This window comes from Marmota flaviventris, chromosome 2 (assembly GCF_047511675.1).
Source record: "Marmota flaviventris isolate mMarFla1 chromosome 2, mMarFla1.hap1, whole genome shotgun sequence".
Taxonomy (NCBI): domain Eukaryota; kingdom Metazoa; phylum Chordata; class Mammalia; order Rodentia; family Sciuridae; genus Marmota; species Marmota flaviventris.
The window spans coordinates 27840253-27863778 of NC_092499.1; the positions used below are offsets into that span (position 1 = coordinate 27840253).

At 51.0% G+C, this 23526-nt stretch overlaps 1 protein-coding gene across 2 annotated transcripts in view; it reads right to left on the minus strand.

The window, feature by feature from the left end:
* Positions 1-749: 749 nt before the first annotated feature.
* Positions 750-23526, minus strand: part of Jdp2 (Jun dimerization protein 2) — a 38625-nt gene continuing 15848 nt past the window's right edge. For both annotated transcript variants that reach the window (XM_071607655.1, XM_027931534.3), the window contains exons 3-4: positions 8106-8210; positions 750-1877 (exon numbers count right to left, since the gene is read on the minus strand). In XM_071607655.1, the coding sequence (XP_071463756.1) occupies positions 1692-1877; positions 8106-8210 (291 nt within the window). In that variant the 3' untranslated portion in view covers positions 750-1691. The remainder of the gene's footprint in view (positions 1878-8105; positions 8211-23526) is intronic.

Genomic DNA, 23526 nt, shown 5'->3' on the forward strand with positions numbered 1-23526 from the left:
AGGCTTCCTGGAAAGCATATCTATAACCATGGCCTCCAAGCTTCCTATTCTGACCAGGTGAGATACTCAACCACGGAGACAGTCACAGTCAACCAGTGACAAGAGAAAAGCCATAGGTTTCTGGAGGCAGAGTTCAAATACCAGCTCTGTCCCTTGCTTGCTGGGTGTGCTTTGACAGGTCCCTTGCCCATCTAGAGTCTCAGCTAAGTCATTTGTGAAACAAGAAGAATAATTCCTACTTTGTACTGTCCCGAGAAGTCAATGAGATTCTATGTGCTTGTCACCCTAAAAGTCTTCAACAAATCATGGCTGCAAGTTTAATCTCCAGGGGCTTCTAATTCCCCACCTGTGAATGAGCGACAGTTGCTGCCCCCGTGCGGGGCTGCAGTGTGGATGACATGAGACAGCACCTGGAGCCAGCATGAGATGGGCCAGTGCCTATAGGCTCCAGGGGGACAAGATGGAGGAGTGTTTGATTCCCCAGTGACTGCTCAGTACCTTGGAGAGTACCGCCCAGCCAGCATTAGTGAAGTGAATGAGTGAAGTAAGTACTCTCAGGATGGTTAACTGTGGGTTACCTGAACTTCCCTCAGCTTCAGCTTCCTCATCTGTAAAAATGGGTAGAATAATACCTACCTGGGAGGGCGGTTGTGGAAACCAAGTGCCTACGGCAGACGCTCCAAACACTTTCTGACATTGGGTGCGCCTTGCACCCTGCTCCCCAGCAGACACCACAGGAGGCAGCTGGGTAAGTAAGAGCAATGTTTTACTGAGCAATACAGGACTGCGTACTAGGAAGGGTTTACAAGGAGGGAAAGGTACCCCAGCCCGCCCCAGCCACCCCCGACACCCAGAGACTACAGTACTTAGGAGTTACACACAACGGCCATAATGGGTGGATATCTGTCCATAACAAACAAACCATAGCATATTTATACTGTATCACATCGAGTGATTATAGAAATCCATATATATATTGCTTGTATAAAATCTTTTTTTTTGTTTGTAAAAAATATTAAAAAAAAAAAAAAAGAAAAAGAAAAAGAAAGTATAAAAACCGTGTGCAGTGGAAAGCCCTGCCAGGACAGCCAGTCTGTAAACATTCAGTGAGTGTGTGCTTTGGAAGGGCGCCCGCGCCTCAGTGCCCACGGCAACCTCCAGCAGGCCCGCGAGGGTCACCCGGCTGCCACCTCCCGGGCAGGGACATCGCCCGCCCCTCTCCACCTCTGTACCAGGGTCGGGGGAGGGCTAGGGGCAGGCGATTGCAGGTTTGCGCTGAGTTCCATCCTCAGCTCCATTTTGGTTACAACTCATGGCTTTTCCTGGCTGCTCGGTGGTCCCTCGGGTGGGTGGCGCTGGCAGAGAAGCTGGAGACGCGCCCGAGGCTGCCGGCTGGGCACTTCTCTGATGCGGGTGCCTCGTCCTGCCTCCCTCGGGCCGCGCCCCAGGCAGGTCAGCCCCACCCGCAGTTCAGCTTTGGTCTCAGCGCTTGGTCCCTCTGGGTTCCCTCAGCCCGATCTTCCTCGCGTGTGGCTGATCCGAGTTCCACGCCAGAGCCCGCCCGAGGCCGCGGTGCTGAGCCTCAGTGTAGAGTTTGTCATGCACCAAGGAAAGGCCGTCTGGGAGCCCCCTCCTCCTCCGTCTCTCCTCCTCCTCCTCCCCTTCCTCCTCCTCCTCTGCCAGGCCCAGGGTCACTTCTTCTCCAGCTGCTCCAGCAGCGGGTGGCCTTCGGACTCGGGCGTCTTGACGCTGTCGGTCCTGACGATGCAGGTGGGGCGGTGGCGGTTCAGCATGAGGATGAGCTGCTGCCGCTCCTGCTTCAGCTCCTCGATCTGCGTCTTCAGCTCCGCGTTCATGAGCTCCAGCCGCTCGGACTCCTGCGCAGACAGACACACACTGTGAGACTCCCCCGCGGGCTCGGAGCGGTTCTGCCTGTGGGTGGGCGCGGGGCACCTGCGGGTGGCATTGGTATCGCCTGCGTTGTTTTCTACTTGTTCCCTGTGGCAGTTGAGGCTCTGGGCTAACTACTTTCTGCAGGCAGTGACATTGTGACACTGGACTGTCACAGTGGGATGAGTCCAGGTGACATTCTGGGGCCAGCCTGACTCATGTTCGGCCTCGGGGGCTTTTGCACAGGAAGTAAAAGGTGGGCAAAGAACAGAGGCCAGGAGGATCTAGTGGAGGGTGCACAGAAGGCCTGTGGTGGCCAAGGATGACAGTACAATGGCAAGTGCTCTGATGTATGATAAATATATAATGGGGATATTCTGGCCTGTGGAACCCCAGTGTGGTCATGTCAGTCTATAATTATTTGAACAGTCTCTTCCACACCTGCTGAAATCTATAGACATTTTGTTCACAGAAGGGCAACTGTCAAGCAGCCTACTGGATCCCGAGTGAGGTTTAGATGGACTTCAAGTGAGATTTCCAAGGCACTTCCAGCTGAGCTGGAGAGGCTCTGGACAAAGGAAGAGATGTTGACTTGGTGGGGCTGGGGTCATGTGTCGAGTGGGGACAGGTGATGGCCACACCAATTCAGGGCCTTGGGGTCCAACAAAATGGCAGAAAAGCATCTGAATGATTTTTTTTTTTTTCTGGGACTATGCCTAAACACTTAGAACCAGTTTGAGAGCTGAAATTTATTCCTGGGCCAGTAAAGTTTTAGGCCAATTTAGTTCTCAACTGGGAGTGACTCTGCCTCTCAGGAGACATTTGACAATGTCAGGAGACGTTTTTTGGTTGTCACCAGACAGGGAGGATGGGCAGAGGCCAGTCTGCTATGGACAGTGAAAACTATCCCATCCAAAATGCCACAGGGCAGAGACTCAGCAACCCATCAGCTCAGGAGGCTGAGGCAGGAGGATCGAAAGTTCAAAGCCAACCTCAGCAAAATCAAGGTTCTAAGCAACTCAGTGAGACCCTGTCTCTAAATAAAATACAGAATAGGGCTGGGCATGTGGCTCACTGGCCAAGTGTCTGTGAGTTCAGTCCCTGATACAAAAAAAAAAAGGAGCAGGCTGTGTGTAACTGAGCATGTGACAATCATATTGTCCCTCCACAGCACAGGGCAGGAGGAACAGCCTCCCTCTAAGGGTTCTGGAGGCTCAGTGGGGCTCACGCACCCCAGGTGGGCTGCCTTCCTCAGTCCAGCCCACTGGGTTGTTCCTTGTGCTCATCTCCAAGGTGGCAGAATGAGCTCCTGACTGCTGGGGAAGGTAAGCCTCGTGGCCAGAGACCCAGGGAGAAAGCCTCAAAAAAAGTGGGAAAAAAGTGCTCGGGAAAGATTAAAAACCAGTTATGGTGGTTTTTCATTTGACAGGCTGAGATGTGACTGGGAAGCTGGCCTGGTCCATGGGTCTCAGGATTCTGAGAAATCTACCTTGGGGGCCAGGAGAGACCCCACAGGAAACCATCATAGTCTGTGGAAGTTTGGTGCCAATGTTAGCCACCTGCACAGTGAGTGACTCCGGGGACTTTTGACATTCCAGTTCTCCAGCCCAAAGTGCTAGCTCTGTCCTCAAATTTTCCTGAGCTTCTGCCTCAGGGAGTCTCAGGGTACCCCACCACCCATGATTTGCGGAGGACCTGCTGGAACAGAGAATGTCTGGGGAATCCAAAGGCTCTGTGGATCTTCTCATCTCTGAACTTACTAGGAACCATCAGCCACCCAGGGCTTAGGAGACCTTCAAAGAGGATTAATGAGCAGGGTCTCTCCTTGGCTTAAAAGATGAGTTGGTTCTGGTGGGTAGAGAAGGGAAGGGAAGAACTTCAGGTAGGAGCCCTGAGTGAGCAGGGACACAGACATGGGAGAGCAGAAGATGCATAAAGAAGATACAAATGGGTCTGGGGATGTGGCTCAAGCGCTAACGTGCTTGCCTGGCATGCGCAGGGCGCTGGGTTCAATCCTCAGCATCACATAAAATAAAATAAAGGTGTCCACCGAAAACTGAAAAATAAATATTAAAAAAATTCTTTAAAAAAAAAAAAAAGAAGATACAAATGGTCCAGGTGTCCACAGCTCACTTTTGGACACAGTAGTGTGGAAGGCAGGAAAGGCAAGTTAAGAGCTAGACTATAGCTCTGGAAAGCCTGTGGGTTTAGCATCAGAGTCTGGGGCACACTTCTTAACTTCTCAGAGCTTTGGTCATTTCATCTGTAAAAAAAAGGCAATGATCTTGGGGATCAGAAGAACTGATCCCCAATAATATGAAAAAGAGAGAAGAAAGATGTTTAAAAAAAATAGGTCCTGATGACCACCAGGATTTGGAGAATGGAGGAGACGGAGCAGAGCTGACCCTGAGACTGAGGAAGGAGTCTGTCAGGAGAGCTGTTCTGTAAAGTGTTGGCAGGGCAGAGAAGTTCATAAGTGCAGCGAGCTTGAAGTCAAAACCGATACCAAGCAGATGTGTCCAACATGCAGAATTCATTAATATCACACACAGATGCACCTGCCAGAAACAGCCGCATGTCCAAACAACCCATCAGTGTCACCTGACACCAATGAGGCGAGAGGCAACTGGCTCTGCACAGGCAACTGTCACAGGAATGCAGTTGTCTGTTGGTTTGAGAATGTGAAAGCCTACCATGGGCTCTCTTGAAGTCTGCCTGGCTGTCACAATGTCACTAACCACCTTTCCCTTTTGTTAGGGTCTGGGGCTACATATTTATTTCTTGTGAAACCATAAGTTGTGTTCAGAAGACTCTCTTTTTAATCATGATTGTAGAAGTGGCTTGTGGCTTTGTAATAGCAATTACCCAATTTGTTTTCCTAATGAATGAATAGGAACCAGCGAGGACCTCCATATGTTAATTAGGAAATGAAATGATTCTGTCTGTATTTTTTTTTTTTTTTTTTTGGTGTTTGTTGTTTTGACTTCTGGTAGATATTAATTGCTCTAGAAGAATTGAAACCATTTGTTGTTTTAGAACCAAATCAGTGCAAGGGGAGGTTCTGTCTCCTATGCTGTGGTCAGCAAAGTCAGTAGTAAGAAATATTAGGTGAAGGGCTGGGTGGCCCGGCCAAGTCACTCCCTGTTTCTGGGCCTCAGTGATGACTCAGAAAACATGATGATTGGCCCAAAAGACTTCACTACAGTCTCTTGCTTTATATTTTAAAAAGTCAAAAAATTACTCAAAGGTACATAAAATAGAGTTCCATAAACTTTTTTTAAGAGTTGAGAAGTAGCGAGGTGTGGCATTCAGAGCCTGAAAGACGTCTCTAAGTTAAAATTCTGACACTGCTACTTGCCAGCTACGCCACTCTGAACATGTTTTGTAATTCCTCTGAGTCTGGGCAACCTGAATAGGACACTAGACAGCGGAGGAAGCCCTGGATTCTCTGTCCACTGACTCAGCCACTGTGTGACATTGAGTGAGTCTTTGAGTCCTCAGGATCCTCCTCAGTGGAATGGGGCTCTTAGTCTCCTCCCAGAGTGGTTGTGACCATTAAGAAGAGAGAGCTATGCAGAGTGCAGAGCACCATAGGAACGTGAGGTGACATAACTACCAACACCCAGAGAACCTGCCTTGGCACAGGCGCTGGACAGGGCCAGCGGTATGGTATAGTAGGTGTTTGACAAGTGTTACTGGAATGAAGGACAGTTCCCACAGTACACTGGGCCTCCCAGTATAATACTCAGAACACCTGGGGCTGCTGCTCCTGACCACAGACAGAGGAAGAGGAGGCATTTGGGAAGCCCCAGGGCCTACAAGGTGTGGACCCAACCCCTCTAAGGGCCTGATTCCTGCTCAGGGTTCAGGGCCTCAGCTGGTAGAGGCAGGGAACTCTCCAAGATGCAGTAGCTTGGAGAGGTCAAGTTACTTGCCTGATCCTCCAGGGGAGGATCTGGTGTCCGGGGGTTTGGAGGCACAGTTAACACAGACAGTTGCACTTATGCCTAGACCTGACACTCAGCCTCCGCTTCCCAGGCGGGTTGGGGAGTAGGGGGCCTGGACTTGGGCCCAGACAGTGCTGCCTCAAACTGTCCCACCCAGACCCCAGGCGACACTCATCTCTTCACCTTCCCAGTCTCATCTTCTCTCATTGGGACAAGGACACTACTCAGGTCTGCAGCCCATGCCCCACCTTGCAGCCAGCCAGAGGGATGCTTCAGAGGTTTTCCCCCTCCTCCTGAAACCCTCTCATGGTTTTCCGTAAACCGTCATCCTAGTCACTAGGCCAGGACAACAGGCACAATCCCGGACTGTCCCAGGCAACCCAGCACCTGGGACCACTCCGCAAACGCCAGTTCTGGGCCCGCCTGCCTCTGCAGCTCTGCTCAGCTCCCTAACCTCCAGCCACACAGACATTCTGTCAATGTCTTAACCACATCCCTAAGCAACACCTCCCACCTTCGCACGAACCCTTCCTGGAAACCCCTACATCCATGTCCAGCATCTTATTCCTTCTGCTGCTCTGATCTCACAGCTAAAGCCTAGATGTTCCTTGGCTTAGCCCAGGACAGGCCCCCTGCAGTTCCCACAGTACACTGGGACTCCCAGTGGGATACTTAGAACACCTGACTCTCCTCCAGCTCCCACGGCCATCCCAGGGCAGACGCAGCCTGTTTATCCACAATGCGACAGGAGCAGCTGGCACTCATCCATCGTTAGTTGGCTGGACGGGTGGATGAGCAAATGGATGAGTGAATCCCCGCCCTCCACTTGTCATCTGTGACTTCAGGCAAGTAACTTGACCTCTCCAAGCTACAGGTCAGTCTCTAAAATGGGAATAGTTAATATCTCACTGGACTGTTGAAAGGATTCATGGAGATTTATGAAAGACCTGGCACATGGTAAGTGTTTGATAAGTGTTACTGGAATGAAGGACAGTGAGTGCTGTCTGTCTGGCAATGACTGGATGTCACACTGTGTGTCACTGGTATGTGGGCTCAGGTATGTCTTGCTGCCTACGGTCTGACAGGCCTCTGGAAGAGGGAGCTCTGGTGAGGCTTCTCTAGCCCTCTGTGCCTCCCCCAGCTCTGTCTGCTGCAGGGCAGGCAGAGTGTCCAGCACTGTCCCCGAGTGCACCAGGCAGAGCTCTGGACATGTAGCACATGTGAACGAACACTTGTGGAATCAAGGAATGAACAAAAGAACGAATGAACCAACTGGTAAACCAGTGAACTAGAGCCGGTGTGGCGGAGTGAAGGACAAAGGCTTGCGGTCAGCCGCAGGCTGGGCTCTCATCCCACCTAGTCGCTGAGAGACCTGGGTGAGTGACTTGACCTCCCCACACTTTGGATTCCTTATCTGTAGAAAGTCACCCACCTCATATGGTTATTCAACCAACAAAATGAGATCAGAAACATTTCATGTAGCACTTAGCACAGTGCCATCTTTATAAATGCTAGCAACTGTGGTTAATTGTTATATACTGGCAGAACAGGGCCTGTTCTTATGCTGTTATTATGTATTGTTACTGCTATTATTTCTTATATTTACTATTATCACGATTGGGTACTGGTTTGGACTAATCAGCTTTCTGGTTGTTTCTTCATTAGAAGAAACATCTGTCATTACAGGATGCAAGGATTCAGGGGGGAGACAGAACAAACTTGGCACATTCCAAGAGAAAGGGCAGGTAGAGCCAAGAGGAAAAGGCTCAGCAGCCTAGGGCTGCCTTGGATCCCTAGAGACAGCGGCCAAGCCTGGGGTGGGGAGTGGGGGCACTTCTTCAGTGGGGCTGGTCGGTGATCAGGGCTGGATGAGCCACCTGTAGTTAAGGGAAGGTGGTTTTCTCTGCACAAAACTGGCTCTGTCCACTGCCCAGGTGCATGCTGTTATCATCTGGCTTCATGAGCACCCACCCTAGACAACAGTGGTGGGCACAAGGGACCAAATTTGGTAGTGCCAGTCCCGGGCCATGTGGCACCTGGCACTTGGGTCTACGGTTTCTAGGCTTCCAGGTGACAGGTTGGGCAGAAGCTGCTGCAGGCTGCCTTGGTTTTCTGGATTTGGGGAGAGGGTATCATACAGGTGGCAGAAAGGGCAGTGGGTGTGGCCATTGATTCCACACCATCTGATGATGTCCCCTGTGCAGAGAGAACACCAGCTGCTCCAAAGACCGGACAGGCCTCCCCGCCCACCGGCCAGCCCTGGCTCACCCGCTGCAGGAACTCCGTGCGCTCCTTCTTCTTGTTGCGGCATCGGGCTGCTGCGACTTTGTTCTTCTCCCGACGCCTTTTCCGTCGCTCCTCTTCCTCATCTAGCTGTGAGGGCAACAGAGCCACCGATTAGGCACTGAGACCAACTGGGACACAGGGACAGATAGAGGGACAGTTCCCCCTTCCCAGCCGAGCGCTCACTGGTGTTCAGCCCGCTGGCTGCTGCTAAGAGGATCCTCTCAGGCCAGTGGGGATCCCGGGGAGCAGTTGCCCTCCCACAAGCCCCGGGTGGGCTACCTGAGCCTGCCAGAGTTAGGGGGCCAGGACCCGGGGAAGCCACTTTGACAAGGCTGCACCTGGCAGGCGGGCCGGCCTGTTCTCCGCACCCGACCCAAGGCCTGCGGGCATGATTTTCCGGGCCAGCAGTTCTCAGGCACTTCCTCTAAAAGTGTCTTGGGCACGGACACTACTTTCCCATCCCACCTGCACCCCTCTCACCTCCCAGATTCTTTAACCCCCCTCCTCCCACCCTCTGTTGAGATTTTAAACCCTCACGCCCTTCCATGTTGATGATCCTCCCTCCTGGTCTTTCCAAATTCTCAGATCCATTTCCCTATCCATCTCCCAATGGCTCCAGGGAAACCCTTCACCTTTGCTTCTTCTTCCTCAGGATGCCAGTGAGGGAGCTGGGGGATTCCAGGGCCCAGCCCAGGGGCCTCCTGTGTCTCCAACTCGCTTCTCTCCCAGGACATGTTGGAACTCACCACGCATGAGCCCATTAGATGGGGAGACAGAAACCCACCGCCCACCAGCTCTGCCTCTGAGCCTAAGCGGCAGTTGTTAGCTTCATTAGTGATGATAACGAGAACTGCCATTGGTTGCCTACTTTGCTAAATACTTTCAGTGCATCATTTAATTCTCATAATCGAGTCTTATAAGGAAACTGCTATTATTGTCCCATCTTATAGATAGTGACACTGAGGTTCAATGACTCCGTTTGTCTAGATCATACAACTGGGAAATGACAGAGCCAGGATTTTAAACTCTAGATTTCATGAGCTTCATTTCTCCTGCTCTTGAATCCTGGAATGCACAGCCCCGGTCCGTCCAGGGCACTTTGGTATGGTAACTCCTGCTGCCCATTACCTATTAGGAAAATCTGGAGGACTCATAGGTCCGGCTGGGCTGGGGCCAGCTCAGAGTCAGAGGCCACTAGAGAAGCTGTTGGACTGCCCCAGGCTTGCCAACTCTCTCACTTCTCAAGCAGGGCAGGGGGTGGAGCGGGGGTGACTCTGGCAGCCCAAGGCCTGCAGCAAGGTCTCAGCCCAAAGGGCTACAGGCCAGGAAAATAAGCAGCCTCTCTTCATGCACTCCCAGCATGCTCTAGGAGCTCAGGACAGAGGGCCTGAGTCCTGGCAGGGCAGCCTCTTCTTCCTTCCCCGCCACCTCTGGGCTTCTGCTGACCCACTCTCACCCCCAGGAGGCTTCTCGTCAACACCACCGCACCCAAGCACCTCCCAACCCCTTGGCTTCCTTTGAAACAGAACCAGAAGTGACAGCTCCTCTGGCTGACCTGCATCTGGGAAAATAGAAACCTGGCCGAAATTGATTCCGCCCAACCTCAGCCTCACCCCTAGGGTAACCGTGACGACAGGCACAGGGAAGGAACTGGAGGAAGTGGCTGGCAGTGCAATCTCCCCTCCCTCGGCCAAGAGGGTTTGCCCACAAACTGCCAAGGTGATGTGTGCAGGCTGGGCACTGCTGGGCCTCCAGCCTTCCCTTGGGGGACACGCCCCTGTGCCCCAAGGCCTGACTCCTACCCCACCCCTGCACAGGACCTAATTCTGCAGAGTCAGGAGCAAATGCAGAAAGGCCCCGCGCTGAGAGAAGTTTAACAGATTAACTGGGCCACCTCGACCCCCAGATTGGCAGAGTTGCTCCACCCACCCTCTGCAGTCACATCCATCCCCCCTCTACCACCACCCTCTACTCCAAGTCTCGCCCTCTCTAAGTCAGCCAGGCCTTCCTGGCCCCCACTAAGAGGATCTTTCTTTCCCACCTGGTAAACCCCTGCTCAGCCTTTAAGAGTAAATGTCACCTTCTCTGCAAAGGCTCCTGTGACTCCCCACATAGAATCAGCTGCCTTTCCTGTGCTCTGTAAGAGCCTGTTGCACCTCACCACCGCCCTTGATTTACGTGGCACCTGTCTTCCCTGCAGGTCTAGACACAGGGATCTGAACATGGCACTTGGAAGGAGCTCCACAGATGTCACTCGGAGGAATGAATGGAATAAGGATTCCAGAGGACGGACGATGCCACCGGCTTGGATTCTTTCACTATGAAGCAACTTAGCACCATGTTGCATCTGCATAATCTTTTCCCTCAGTGCTCAGGGGATCCTTCCCTGCAGGGAGGGCCTCGTCTCTGTAGAAGGCAAGTAAAGCTTGAGCATTGGGTCCCAGCAACCCCAGAAGCAGAGTCCAGATTCAGGGGCACAGGGCACTGATGGCTGTGGCAGGTCTGCACGAACCCCAAGCAGACCCAGAACCTGGAGTGTGCACGTGGGCCTGAAGGCCCCAGTTCCATAGCCTCTCTCCACATGGACAGAGGGCCTGGGCAGCCCTCTTCCTCCTTCCCCAGCTCCCATGCCCACCCCCAGGCCTTCCTGCACTCATTCCTCACCTGGGCTGGCCTCTCCTAATAAGACAAGACATGGCCCCAAAGCCCCTTGCCACACCTTCCCCATTAAACTGGTGCAGTGTCTTCCCTAAATCCTCCTGCTGCTGTTTAAAAATTACCCAGAGGAGATGTAGAAAACGGTTGTCGAGGTCCCCCCAAAATAAAGTAGGATCTGCAGGGCCCCACAGCTCCCCAGGATCCTCTCACAGGTGCCGGTGCCATCTGGGCCCCCAATGGGACCACTTCCCTCCCCACCCCCCAAGTCCTCCTTCAGGCTCTTCTTGCATCTCCAGAGTGAAGGCTTCTGCCTCCTCCTTCCTGAGCCTTCCCGAATTCTCTAGAGCATTTGGCCAGAGTGGGTTAGAGCACTGTTTGTACCACACTCAGCTTGGACATCTAAAAGCAGAACCCCGATTGGAGGGGACGATGCTCTCTACAGACCCAGCTGGGAGAGCCCTGGTGGCTGAGGAGGGGGCAGCCTGATGTGCACTCAGGGCATTTAAAGAACCATGACGGGGCTGGAGGAGAGGAGCATGTCTTTCCCTGTCTGCAAACTCAGTTCTGGTTGTTTTCCGCACATTCCCAGGAGGGCCCAAGGGCCAAGCAGACTGTGTGCTGGCAGTGAGGGGTGCCCTGAGCCACATCTTACACCAGAGGAAGAGACTCGGGGACCCATGGCCAAATGGGCCCTTGTTTCTATCAACCCCTCCCCCTCCTCAAAGAGTCTGTTCTCAAGCCCCTGATGAAAGGCAGGGAAGTCCCAGTCCCTGGCCACTGGGCTGTATTCAGTATATTCACTAAGGTACCAAGCGCTGGGTTGGGAGACACGTAGGGCCACCAACTTTAGCCATGTGGTCATAAGCAGAAAGATCAGGCTGCTGAGGTACCAAGAAGCAGAGACCAGGGAGAAGCTGAGCTGTCGGACAGAGTCAGAGACGAAAAAGCAGACCAGGGGAGCAAGTGGGCCTGGGCCAGGGTGAGCGAGCACAGGGCGCCCTGCACGCACTGGAGAGCCCCCCCACTCTGCAGCTCATGAAGGTGCAGGGTCAGCACCTGAGAGTTAGCGTCTCCTTCGCGGTCGTGCGTGGGCTCCTCACTTGCTCACCCTGGCCTGGCCCTGTGAGAGCTCCCGCAGGGATAAAGATGAGTGAGAGCAGCAGAACCACAGACAGAACAGAGGTTGGTGGTGTGGACAGAGGGACAAGCAGCGCACAGGCAAAGACACACAGAAAGAAACTATCTTGGTCCTTTCTATCCCACTCCTTGAGAGGCCTGAAGACGCTCCCTGTCCCTGGGGTTCATAATGTGCACCCCTGAATTTATCCGGCGACTTCCTCCTGTGGCCTGGAGCGAAAATGAGGGTTTGTTGTTGTTGTTGCTGTTGGTGGTGGTGGTGGTGGTGTGTGTACTGGGGATTGAACCCAGGGGTGCTTTACCACTGCGCCACGCTACATCACCAGCTCTTTTTATTTCATTTTGAGATAGGGTCTCACTAAGGTGCCAAGGTTGGTCTTGAACTTGCAATTCTCCTGCCTCAGCCTCCCGAGTAGCAGGGATTATGGTGTGTGCCATTGTGCCTGACAGTCCTGGAGTGAGCTGAGAAGGTTTCTGGCACTTCCAGAAAGACGTCTGGGACACCAGGGTTCTACTCTTGGGAAGACAGGGGATGCCAGATGATAATGGAGAGTAGAATATGGTCCCCAGTAATTAGGGGAAAAAATCCTTCACGAGAGCAATGTTTCTAGAACCAACTGTTTGGACAGCGGCAGAACCTGGATGAAGAAAGGCCCCTTAAACAGCAGTCATAAAAAGCAAACGGTGGGTATCCAGCAGGGAGGAACGGGAAAAATGAAAACCCTGACTCCCCGGCTGCTACCTCCCAGTGGCCAAGCCCGACCCAAACCAGAGTGCAAAGGATGCTGGGTAATGTGGTCCATTGCATAGGCCACCTGGGGCACAGTGCAGGATAGAACAGGAACGGAGCTGTCGGGCAAGGGAGAATATCTAGGTGACCCATCCGAGCTCACCCACAGTGCTGGTCCCAGTCAGGACTGGCAGACAAGGGATCAGGGCCATCCCCGCAGCTGGCTCTGACTGAATTCTTGCCAACTCAGGCCTGGTGCTTCACGACTCCAAGTGTGGTCTGTGGACATCCAGGTACCAGCCCACAGAAGCGCCTGTTAGACAATCCGCTCTCCACCCAGACCTGCTGAATTGGAGTCTGTGTGTCCGACAATTCCCGGGTGACTTGTGTGCACCTAGAGGTTGGCTCAGGAGGCCGGTAAGTGCTGCTGGAGTTTCTCTCCACAAACGTATTCTTCATTTCAGTAAACACCGCCACCCTCTACCTGGTCATTCAACCAAAAACAAACCTGGAGGCATTCTTAATCCCTTTCCTCCCATAGTTCACCGGGCAGGTGGCCTCTCTAAGCCACACACCCACACCTCTCCAGCCCTGCTGCCTCTCCGCCCTGGGCCAAGCCCTCCATCCTGTGCCCTACACCAGGGCCATGGGCCTAGGGGCTCTCCGTTGCTAAAATGTATGTGGCTCCTCTGCTTAAAACCCTCCAGCAGTTTCCATCACAGATGGAACAGACCCTAGGCTACTCCCGGCCCACAGAGCTGAGGAGACCTGGCCCTCCGGCCTCTCTGACCCTCCCTCGCGTGGCTCTTCTCTACCCCTCAACCAGCAGGGCCTCTTCCTCAAAATGCCCAGTTCTTTCCTGACCGTGGGCCCTGCACTTGCTGTCCTCTCTGCTAAGTCTTCTAGTTGAAGACCTCGCTGACCCCTCCAATCTGAAGTAACCGCACCATCATCTCCCCGTTTTTTCCGCCCAGGTGTTTTCCACTAATCGCATTTACTTTTTCCACATCTGCATCTGCCTGCCACTTCTCAGTTTTCCCCAAGAACATCACTTCATCTATTTACATAAATATCTCTCCTATAGGCCAGGCAAGGTGGCGCACACCCGTAATCCCAGCGACTTGGGAGGCGGATCACAAGTCCAAGGGCAGCCTGGGCAATTGAGTGAGACCCTGTCTCAAAATAAAAAATTTTTAAAAAGACTGGGGCTGTAGTTCAGTGGTAGGACACCTCTGGGTTCAATCCCCAGAGCCACCAAAACAAAACAAAACCCATAACACTCCGGTATCCTCTCCCAGCCACTAATGCTGAGCATGGTAGCTTCACGTCAGTACAAACAAGGACAGTTCTATTATCCCACCCAATTTACAGGTGAGGGAACTGGGGACGTCAAGGCTGCTGAGATGGCCAGGAACAAGCACAGGGTTTGAATCCAGGCCTTTGTCCCCAAGGCCTGAGCACTCCTTCTTTTCAAAAAAGCAGGTGGTCTGCGTGCAGCAGAAGCTTCCAACTCTAATGGCAATGATCATTTTTGCTTTTTCCTTATTGGGTCTTCTTAAATTAAAAAAAGAAAAAGTTTATTGCACAATTAACATGAATGTGGAACACGCACGCTCCACGTGAGGCTCCAAGGAGGGGCCTCACCCCCACCGTGCCCCGGGGTCATGCTTCTCAGCTCCCTTCTGCAGGCCACGCAGCTTTGCCACGGTGGCAACAGCAGCCCAGATGTGAATTTGAATTCTGACATGTCACAGGCATTTTCAAAATGAGATCTTGCGAGATGCACCGAGAGACGGAATGAGAAAAGAGAAGTGACACATTCAACCCACGGTGCCGGAAACACTCTCACAGGGACAAGGCAATAAGGGAAAAGAGCAATAATGCCTGTGGCAAGGAGGAGAGAGAGACCCAAACCAGCACGAACTGGAGTGGCAGAGGGATGAAGTGTCTCATCTCAAACTGGGAACACAGGCCAGGGGGACAGACCAGGCCGAGAGACCAGGCTTGCCTGAGGCTCAGGGCATCAGGGTTGAGAGAATCGGCTTTGGGGGTCTTCAAGGACTGAGTTCTCCAGAAACTCTGCTACAGACTGGCTGTGGGCTCCTGGGAAAGTCACTGGGTCTCCCTGAGCCTCCACTCCTCACTTGTAAAAGGAAGGCATTGAGCCCGCTGCCCAGGGCTGTCGTGAGGCCTAAGCTCCTGTCCAGAGCCTAAAACACAGGAAGGGGTCTGCAGAAGGCAGCTTCCCTGCTGCATCCCAGGTGAGGCTGGGAGACGTGGATTGGGCACAGCAGCACACTCAGCCACCCTCCTGACAGCAGGTGACACACAAAGGAGACCTGGGGAGAGGGAGGAGCAGGGTGGACCAACCCTGCAACCTCCAAACTAGCCCCGGACTAGACTGCCAGCCAGGCCCACAAGAGCACCCCCCACCTCCACATGCAGAAGCCACATTTCAACACCAGGGACCCAGGAGCACCCTGGGAAGTAAACACCCAAATGCCAAACATACCAGACATTCCCCCATATAAACAGGCTTCGCTGAGCCAGGGGCTGCGGTCCCTCCCTCCCCCACCCCCGTCAACAAAGTAGGGCAGTCCAGGGGTGGGATCATGGCCAGGCCAGGCCAGGCCAGGCGGGAGGAATGAGGAAACCCCAGGGGCCATCCTCCAATACCCTTGCTGACCCTCTGCTGCCCGCAAAGGTTGGGAGGGCCCTCTCCCCCAGCACCTCCCTTGGGGCCTAGCTGTTGGAAACAGTAGGCCACTGAGTGTCCACTCTCCTCTGGCCAAGCCTTCCCGCCTAGATGGCTGAAGTCTGGACCTCAGCTGTTCCAGGGAAGAGTGGGCAGGGCTTTCAGAAAAAAAATTAAGACAAATGATCACTCAAGACTGGGGTTACCCCTGACTCCCCCGCGGCTACTTCCAACCCATACCACCTCCAGGAGCCAAGCAAGGAACTAGCCATTAGTAAGGAGGAGGGTTAGATGGCACTGTGCCTAAAAGTCTCCCAATATTTAATGTTGGCAACGAATTTCATTTTGAAAGGAATATTACATGAGCCAAACAAAACACTTCAGTGGGCTGCACCAGCCCGTGGCGGCTAATTTATGATCGCTGGCCCACACAGACCCCGCCTGGTCCTCGTCAAGGCCATGTCTTGCTCTGGGACCTCAGACCATCAGCTCGCCTCTCCAGACCTGAGGCTCATCTTTAATAAACACAATTGCTTCCACTTCTCACTAGTCCCCGAACACCTAGGCAAGGTGGGTCTGCGGGGCCTTACAAGTGGGAGAACTGCCACTCAGCAAGGAAGCATCAACCAGAGGTCGCCAAGGCAGAAAGACACAGATGGACCCCACTCAGCCTGTCCGGCAGCCTTCCTTGTGGCTAAGACCTTCCCAAAGTCTCCTCCAACTCTGACTTACCTGGGCATGTTGGCCTGATGGCTGGAGAAGGACTGGGCCGTGGCAAGGACATCCCCAACCCCCTTTTTGGTACCAAGGATAGAACCCAGGGGTGCTTAACCACTGAGCCACATCCCCAGCCATTTTTTATTTTTTACTTTGAGACAGGGTCTCACTGAGTTGTTTAGCTTCTTGCTAAGTTGCTGAGGCTGGTTTTGAACTTGCAATCCTCCTGCCTCAGCCTCCCAAGTCACTGGGATTACAGGTGTGTACCGCCATGCCTGGCTCCCTATCCCCTTTTAAAAAGTGGCAAGCATCTAGGCTCTAAGGCTCACACTTGACGGCAGGGACAGGGGCCTCAGGACAAGCGCACAGGACACTGATCAGTCCATCCTCTTGGGCCTCCTGCCTGTGCTAACTGTACATCATCCCTGTTCCAGATGCTCTCTGCCCCGAGTTTATGACACTCAGATTGTCTGTCCTCTGACCATGCCTCATCAGTCTCTTGCCTGGGATCCTCTTTCCACGGGTCCAGGTGAAGCTTTCTAGGCCCATCCTTGGCCTTCTGCTCTCTCAGTCCCTATGCTCCACCTCTGGAGCCCCATTCCATCTCCTCTCGTGGCTTGCAATGCCAACCAAACCTTTATTTGCAGACCCAGATGCTCAGCTGCCAGCTGAATGCTCTGTGTGGTTGTTGCTCAGCACCTCAAAGCCTTGGTCTTCTGTTGGTTCCCGCATCTCTATTCTCCACTCCCACTGGCCACCATCTACCTTCCCTAGAGCTAGAAACTCAGGCCTCACCCTCACCTGTTGTCATGAGCTCCAGCTTTGAACACAGAGGCCATCCAGTTCCACACCCTGAGTCATCCTCAGATGTGGTCCCCACTGTCTACCCACTGCCACTTTCTCTCCCCTTGATTTGGCATGACCATCCTCCATCCTAGCCATTGGAGGGACCTTTCCAAAATGCAAATATGACCCAGTCACTGGCCTTTGATGGCAGGGAGTGGCCCTTCTGACCTTCAGGATGAAGCCCAGGCTCCCTAAGGTACCAAGCAGGGATCCCTGATCTTGGCCCTCCTCCTGTGGTCTCACCTGCCGTCTACCCCAACCCTGTGTCTATGCTCAGAAGCACTGAGCTTCTCTCTGCCCTGCGCTTCCCTGGCTGCATGCCTGTGTCCCACTGTTCCCATGGCTGGCTTCCCACTTCTCCTGAACATTCAGCCGGAGCATCACCTCCCACAGGAAGTGGGATCCTCTCAGATCTCACACTCTGCAGGCTGGGGAGGCATCCCTCCTCTCTGAGCTCCTGTACAACTCTGAGCTCATCCTGGTCCCTACTGCATGGTATTCTATCCTCAGTTTCCGTCTCCTCCATCAAAGTGGGAGTTCCATGAGAACAAAGCCTGTGCTTTGTTGACTCTTTGTATGCTGGTCCCTTGCAGAGTTTGTGGCCTGGACAAGAACCTAGGATTCCCGACTCCCTATCCAGTGCTCTTTTTACCTCACTCCAGCCATCCCCCAGCACCAGGACAGAACCAAACACATTCATCTACGAACAAACCCATGCGCAGGAGCTGTGCTCGCTCAAGAGCATCCCAGCCAATCACCGGGTGAAGGCTCTGGATAGGAGCTGGCAGAGGTCATGAATGGTTCCACCTGCCAAAGTCATTCACTCAGTTGCCACGGCTGGGGAGTGGATGGAGAAGGGGCAGCTCAGTGGTCTCAACATCTTCAGAAAAGGGTGGGGAGAGGCAGGGCTATAAAGTCAGCTCCATCTGGAGGTCCCAGAACTGAGGAGACCCAGAGTCCCCACATCCCCCTGCATCATCAGGCTAGGAGCTCCCGTTCAAGGACGGGAAGTGAGTTCGCCCGGCCCAGGTGGGGGAGCAGGAGCACCTTCTTCATGAACTGGAAGCCTGACAACCTGCATTCCTTTGGGCATCAGTGCCCACAGGTGGATCCATCCAACCCAACTTCTTTGTCTCCCCACATTTCAGCAAGATGAAGCACTTCTCTGACCTTGGACCTCCCAATCCCTCTTGTCCACGGCAAAAACTTTGCCTTTAGAGTTAAGAGAATCTATTAAACTAGAGGCTGCAGGCTTGGTGCTGGTTTCTATGAACAGTCTGTCTCCGCTGCTAAGAAGAGAGCATTGTGTTTGGAACAAAGGCCGAGAAAGCCTGCTAGGAAGGCTGACACCCATATACAGCTAACGAAAGAGCAAACACTAACTACAAATATGAGAAAGAGTCCAGGAGAGGTAGGAAAAGTCAACTTGCACGGGCAGAAAACCCACCATGGAAGAGGAAAAGAGACAAAGACTGCGGGGGACTCCTCTGCTGGAAAAGAGCCATTTGGAGAAAGATGAGTTTGTGGAAATGTGTCTATTCTAGCTTTTTTCTTTCTTTCTTTCTTTCTTTTTCCTATCTACGGTTTTTTGGGGTCTGATTTCCCACTAGGCAATCAATCTAGCTTCTTGCCCAACTGGCAATACCTTTAACAGATGAGAAAAGGAGAGAAATAGTGGCCCCAACAGGACTCGCACCCTCCCCAAAAGATAGCAAGCAGCAGAATACACCTGCCTGGGAAAAACCCATTTTCTTCTCAAAGAATGACAATCAGTTGAAACCAATTCTTGAACCACAGCAGGAAGCGCTGTAACGTGCCTGGATCATACGGGGTCAGAAAACAGAGAGGAGAGCTCCTGCCCCACGATGCCTTCCACAATTAGACGAAAATGCAATCCTTGCATTGAATATTTATGACCAGGGCTCTTCTGAAAGCCCCGAGTTAGCCAAAGTCAAAGACCACTTCAAGTGCCATCCTATTAAAGCCTTGGAAGTCATTTGTCTTTCATCACGAAGGTGAAAAACAAGGTCCTTGGTTTAATTATTCTCCACCAAGGCAGCTCCATGTAATCTGTATGCAGGGTGTGCAGCTAAAACACAGATTTCAGCCAATTTCTTTCAGGCACGAGACATAGATAACAGACAAATTGCCCAGCAGAACGGCCACCTCTACATCAAGGGTTCTGAACGCCTGCTAATAAAAATCCCACCGATGTGACAGGGCCAAATGAGTTCCCAACCAGGGCTGCCTGGCCTGAGAGATGGAAGGGTGATTTTATAGTGAGTGATATGCAGAAGGATTAAGATGCAATAAAAGTTCAGAGAGGGATAAAGAAAGGGTTGGCCACACTGAGACTGAGAGCCACCTTCCATACCCCCCACCCCCCACTGCCAGGAGTATGGAGCACCTCCCCAGTTCTTGGACTAGAGCAGCTGAGACTCAAGTTTAGAAGCCACATCCTTTGGCATTAGAATAGCTTATGTAATTCTCCCTTTGAAAGCAATAAAGCATGCAGCTATTGACAAAATCTACAGCTTAATTCGTTGGGAGATCCCTTAGGACGCAGACTCTGGCAATGCCATGCCATGCCTAGGATCCCTAGACATGGAAATAACTGGTCTGGAGCCCTGATTCAGACAGCAAGTCTTGCCTCACCCGGATTCAGGTACTACATACATTCACGGCAGACAGATCCATCCAGGAAACTGGAGTTAGGTTTGAAGAAAAATGTTGTTTTAGATCCTTGTAACCATGCTCAGATAGGATCTTAGACAGAGCTAGAAGGCACCATCAGGTCATCTAACCTGCAGAAAGCATCTGAATCCCCTGGAGGGCTTGTTGCATCACGGGTCTCAGCCCCACCCTCCACAGCACCATCTTCAGTGGGTTAAGGCAAGATCCTCGAATCCAGCCCTTCTAACAAGCTCCCAGATGCTGGTGTTGCTGGTCTGTGAACCAGCTTTGTGGAGTACCTATATATATATATATCCCAGTGGATTTTAGAGCAGTTTCAGAAGTATCTTGTTCACATGATACTGCAAAATACTAAATTTAGATAAAGCAGAATTTTATCTAAGGGCTTACAACTGTAACATATTATAGTCACATGGGAAAATAAGATGTGTTTTGATTGATACAAAACTTTTAACTGAGAGCTTATGTGGGACAATTGCAGGTTTCTGACAGCCTCGGCACGCAGATTATTCCTCTCTTGTTTTTCTTGGACAGGCAGGTCAGTAGTTGGTTATAAATGGTAGGTCGGCGATCAGACAGACAGACAGATAATGCTTTCTCAGCTGCTGTCCACTCTCAAGATGCTCATCATGAAAAGCTGTTTAACATGAATAGCTATCAAGCAATAAAGCATGCAGCCATCAGTTAAAGACAAGTAGCAGAAAGAGCTTCGTTCTGAAGTCTATGCAGAATAGACCAGCCTGGCAGCACATGTCCCCTTGGCCATGCTCTCCAAGGCATTTGATTTGATAACTAATAGATAGAAGCATGTATGTGGGTCTTGCTTTCTTTTAAATAGAAGAGGTGAAATTATGCTTTAAAAATGAGGCCCCGGCAGGTGACTTAATCTCAAGGAGCTTCCTTCCATAACAACTCATGGTAGTAATGACACCTGCCTCCCGGGGTTGTTGGAACACATCAGAAGAGATGATGTCTGCAAAGGAAGTTTGCAAACCATCAAGTTCATTGCTCCGGGAAGCCATCTGTCCTGAACACAGTGTCCTCACTCCTTCAAAGACCTAGGCTGGCTCCTACTACACCAGAGGTTTCAACCAATAGATAAAATTTAGGACCACTTACTACCCCACAGACTAATCCAACGAGAATGCTCTCCAGGGAATTTGGAGGTGCAGCCAGTTAGACCCCACTGTTCTATACCCTTTCCTGGGCAGTTCTGTACCAACATCCTAGTCTTTGTTTCTGGATGGCTACTAGCAATAAAAAGAAAAAACAGCCCTAAAAAGATGCTGGCTTCTTCACAGCTGCTAGCCTAAAAAGGGGATTTACTAGCTATGGCTACTAATTATGGAGCATGGCTACACATGGGGTGATGTGTTACATTATCCCTCTTAATCCTTCCCACATCTCTGTGAGGTGGATGTTATCCTTTCCTATTTTAAAAAGTTTGGAGTTTTTTTTGGGGGGGTACTGGGGATTGAACCCAGGGGCACTCAACCACTGAGCCACATCCCCAGCCCCATTTTGTATTTTATTTAGGGACAGAGTCTCACTGAGCTGCTTAGCACCTCGCTGTTGCTGAGGCTGGCTTTGAACTTGCGATCCTCCTGTCTCAGCCTCCCCAGTCACTGGGATTACAGGCATGTGCCACCACCTCTGGCTAAAAACAGTTTTATGAGATAAACTTCACACACATCATAGATATAACCCAAGGAAATATACACTTCATCAGCTTTTAGTGTATTCACAGAGATGTCCAACTCTCACCATCATCGATTTTATAACATTTTCATCACTCCCCAAAGAAAACTCCACAACATTTAGCTGCCATTCCCCATTCTTCCCGTCTCCCTAGCACTAGGGGACCAGGGGACCAAGTTCTATTTCCTGTCTCTACGACTTTGTCTAGTCTAGATATTCTATATATATCAATCATGCAATAAGTGGTCCTCTCTGACTTGCTTCTTTTACTCAGGAAATGTTTTTGAGTTTCATCCCTGTTGTAGCATGTATTAGTATTTCATTCCTCTTTGTGGCCAAATAATACCTCATTGGATGGATATGTGGGATTTTATTTATCAGTCCACTGATGGCCATTTGAGTTATTTCCACTTTGGGGATATTATGAATTATGCTTCTACAAACATTCATGGGCAAGTTTTTGTGTGGACATGTTTTTCTTTCTACTGGTGACAGAGAAGTAGAATTGCTAGATCATATGGTAACTCTGGTTTAGCCATCGGAAGAACTGCCAGACTGTTCTCCAAAGTGGCTGCACCATTACATCTCCGCCAGAATCTTATTATTCAGCTTCTTCACCTCCTCACCAATGCCTGCTAGTGTCGCTCTTTTTTTTGTTATAATCACCCTGGTGGGTATGAAGTGATACCTAATTGGGTTCTCATTAGCCTTTGATGGCTTTTCATGTTAAACAGTTTTTCATGCACTCAGTAAACACTTAAATATTTTCTTTGAAGAAATGTACATTGAGATCCTCTGCCCATTTACAACTGGGTTGTCTTTTTATTATTCAATGATCATAGGTTTTTGTTTTATATTTTTTGGATACAAGCCTCTTAACAGATATGTGATTTGCAAAATCTTAAAACTTTTATTCTGTGATTGTTTCTCTCTCTCTTTCTTTTTTTTTTAGTACCAGGGATTGAACTTAGGGGCACACAACCACTGAGCCACATCTCCAGCCCTATTTTGAATTTTATTTAGAGACAGGGTCTCACTGAGTTGCTCAACAGTGTCTCCCTGTTGCTGAGGTTGGCTTTGAACTCAATATCCTCCTGCCTTAGCCTGCAGAGCTGCTGGAATTATAGGTGTGTGCCACAGCGCCCGGCTCTGTGATTGTCTTTTTACATTTTGTGTCCTTGGAAGCACAAAAGTTTTCAATTTTTACGATGTCTACTCTATTTTGTTGTTGTTGTTGTTTGTGATTTTTGGTGTCATATCTAAGAAACCATTGCTTAATCCAAGATCGTAAAGATTTATAGCTGTTTTCTTCTATGAATTTTATAGTTTTAGCTCTTAAATTTAGGTCTTTGATCTATCTTGAGTTGATTTTTTGTTTACAGTTTGAGGTAGAGGTTTCTCTCCCCACATTAAAAAAAAAAATCCTTCCAGGAAAACAACAACAACAAAAAAAACCAGCCTTGTTTTCCTTGAAGTAGAAAATGAGTCAATGTTGGTGAAATATCAGATTTATATACCCAACCCCAGTCATCGAGTCAGTGAGAGAAAGGTTCCTGAATTTCGGTGCTTGAGCATGTCTTGGTTGGCATTTCATTTACAATCTAAAGTCTATACCCAGGTTATCCCATTCCTGGTCCACTGCTCAACCCCCCACTCCCAAGACCTTCATCCACACTAGTTAGACGAACGTCCTTTTCAGCTCTGGTTGACTATTTACTTCATTTCTCATTGTGATGCCTTGAAGATCTTAGAATAACCAGGAGCCCTCGGCTAGCTTCCAATCTGTGCTTGGATTCTTTGAGATCTGATAGTTGTCATAGTTCGGATCTGAAATGTCCTCCAAAGGCTCACGGGCTGCACTATCAGGGAAGATGGTGGAAACTTCAGGGGGTGGGGCCTGGAAGTAGGTCACTGGGGATATGTCTTCCAAGGGGATATCTCATCCTGGGCCCCGTGTTCTCTCTCTCTCCCTCTCTCTGCTTCCTGGCCACCATGAGGTGAACAGCTCTGCTCCACCACATGCTCCCCACCATGATGTTCTGCTTCACCACAGGCCCAGAAACAATGAAGCCCAATGACCATGGACTGAAACCTCTGAAACTATGAACCCAAATACATCTTTCCTCCTTTAAGTTATTTTCTCAGGCATTTTGTCACAGCAATAAAAAGCTGACTAACACAGTGATCAAATGTGAAACAATTTGGTGTTCGCTCTCTGATCTCACATT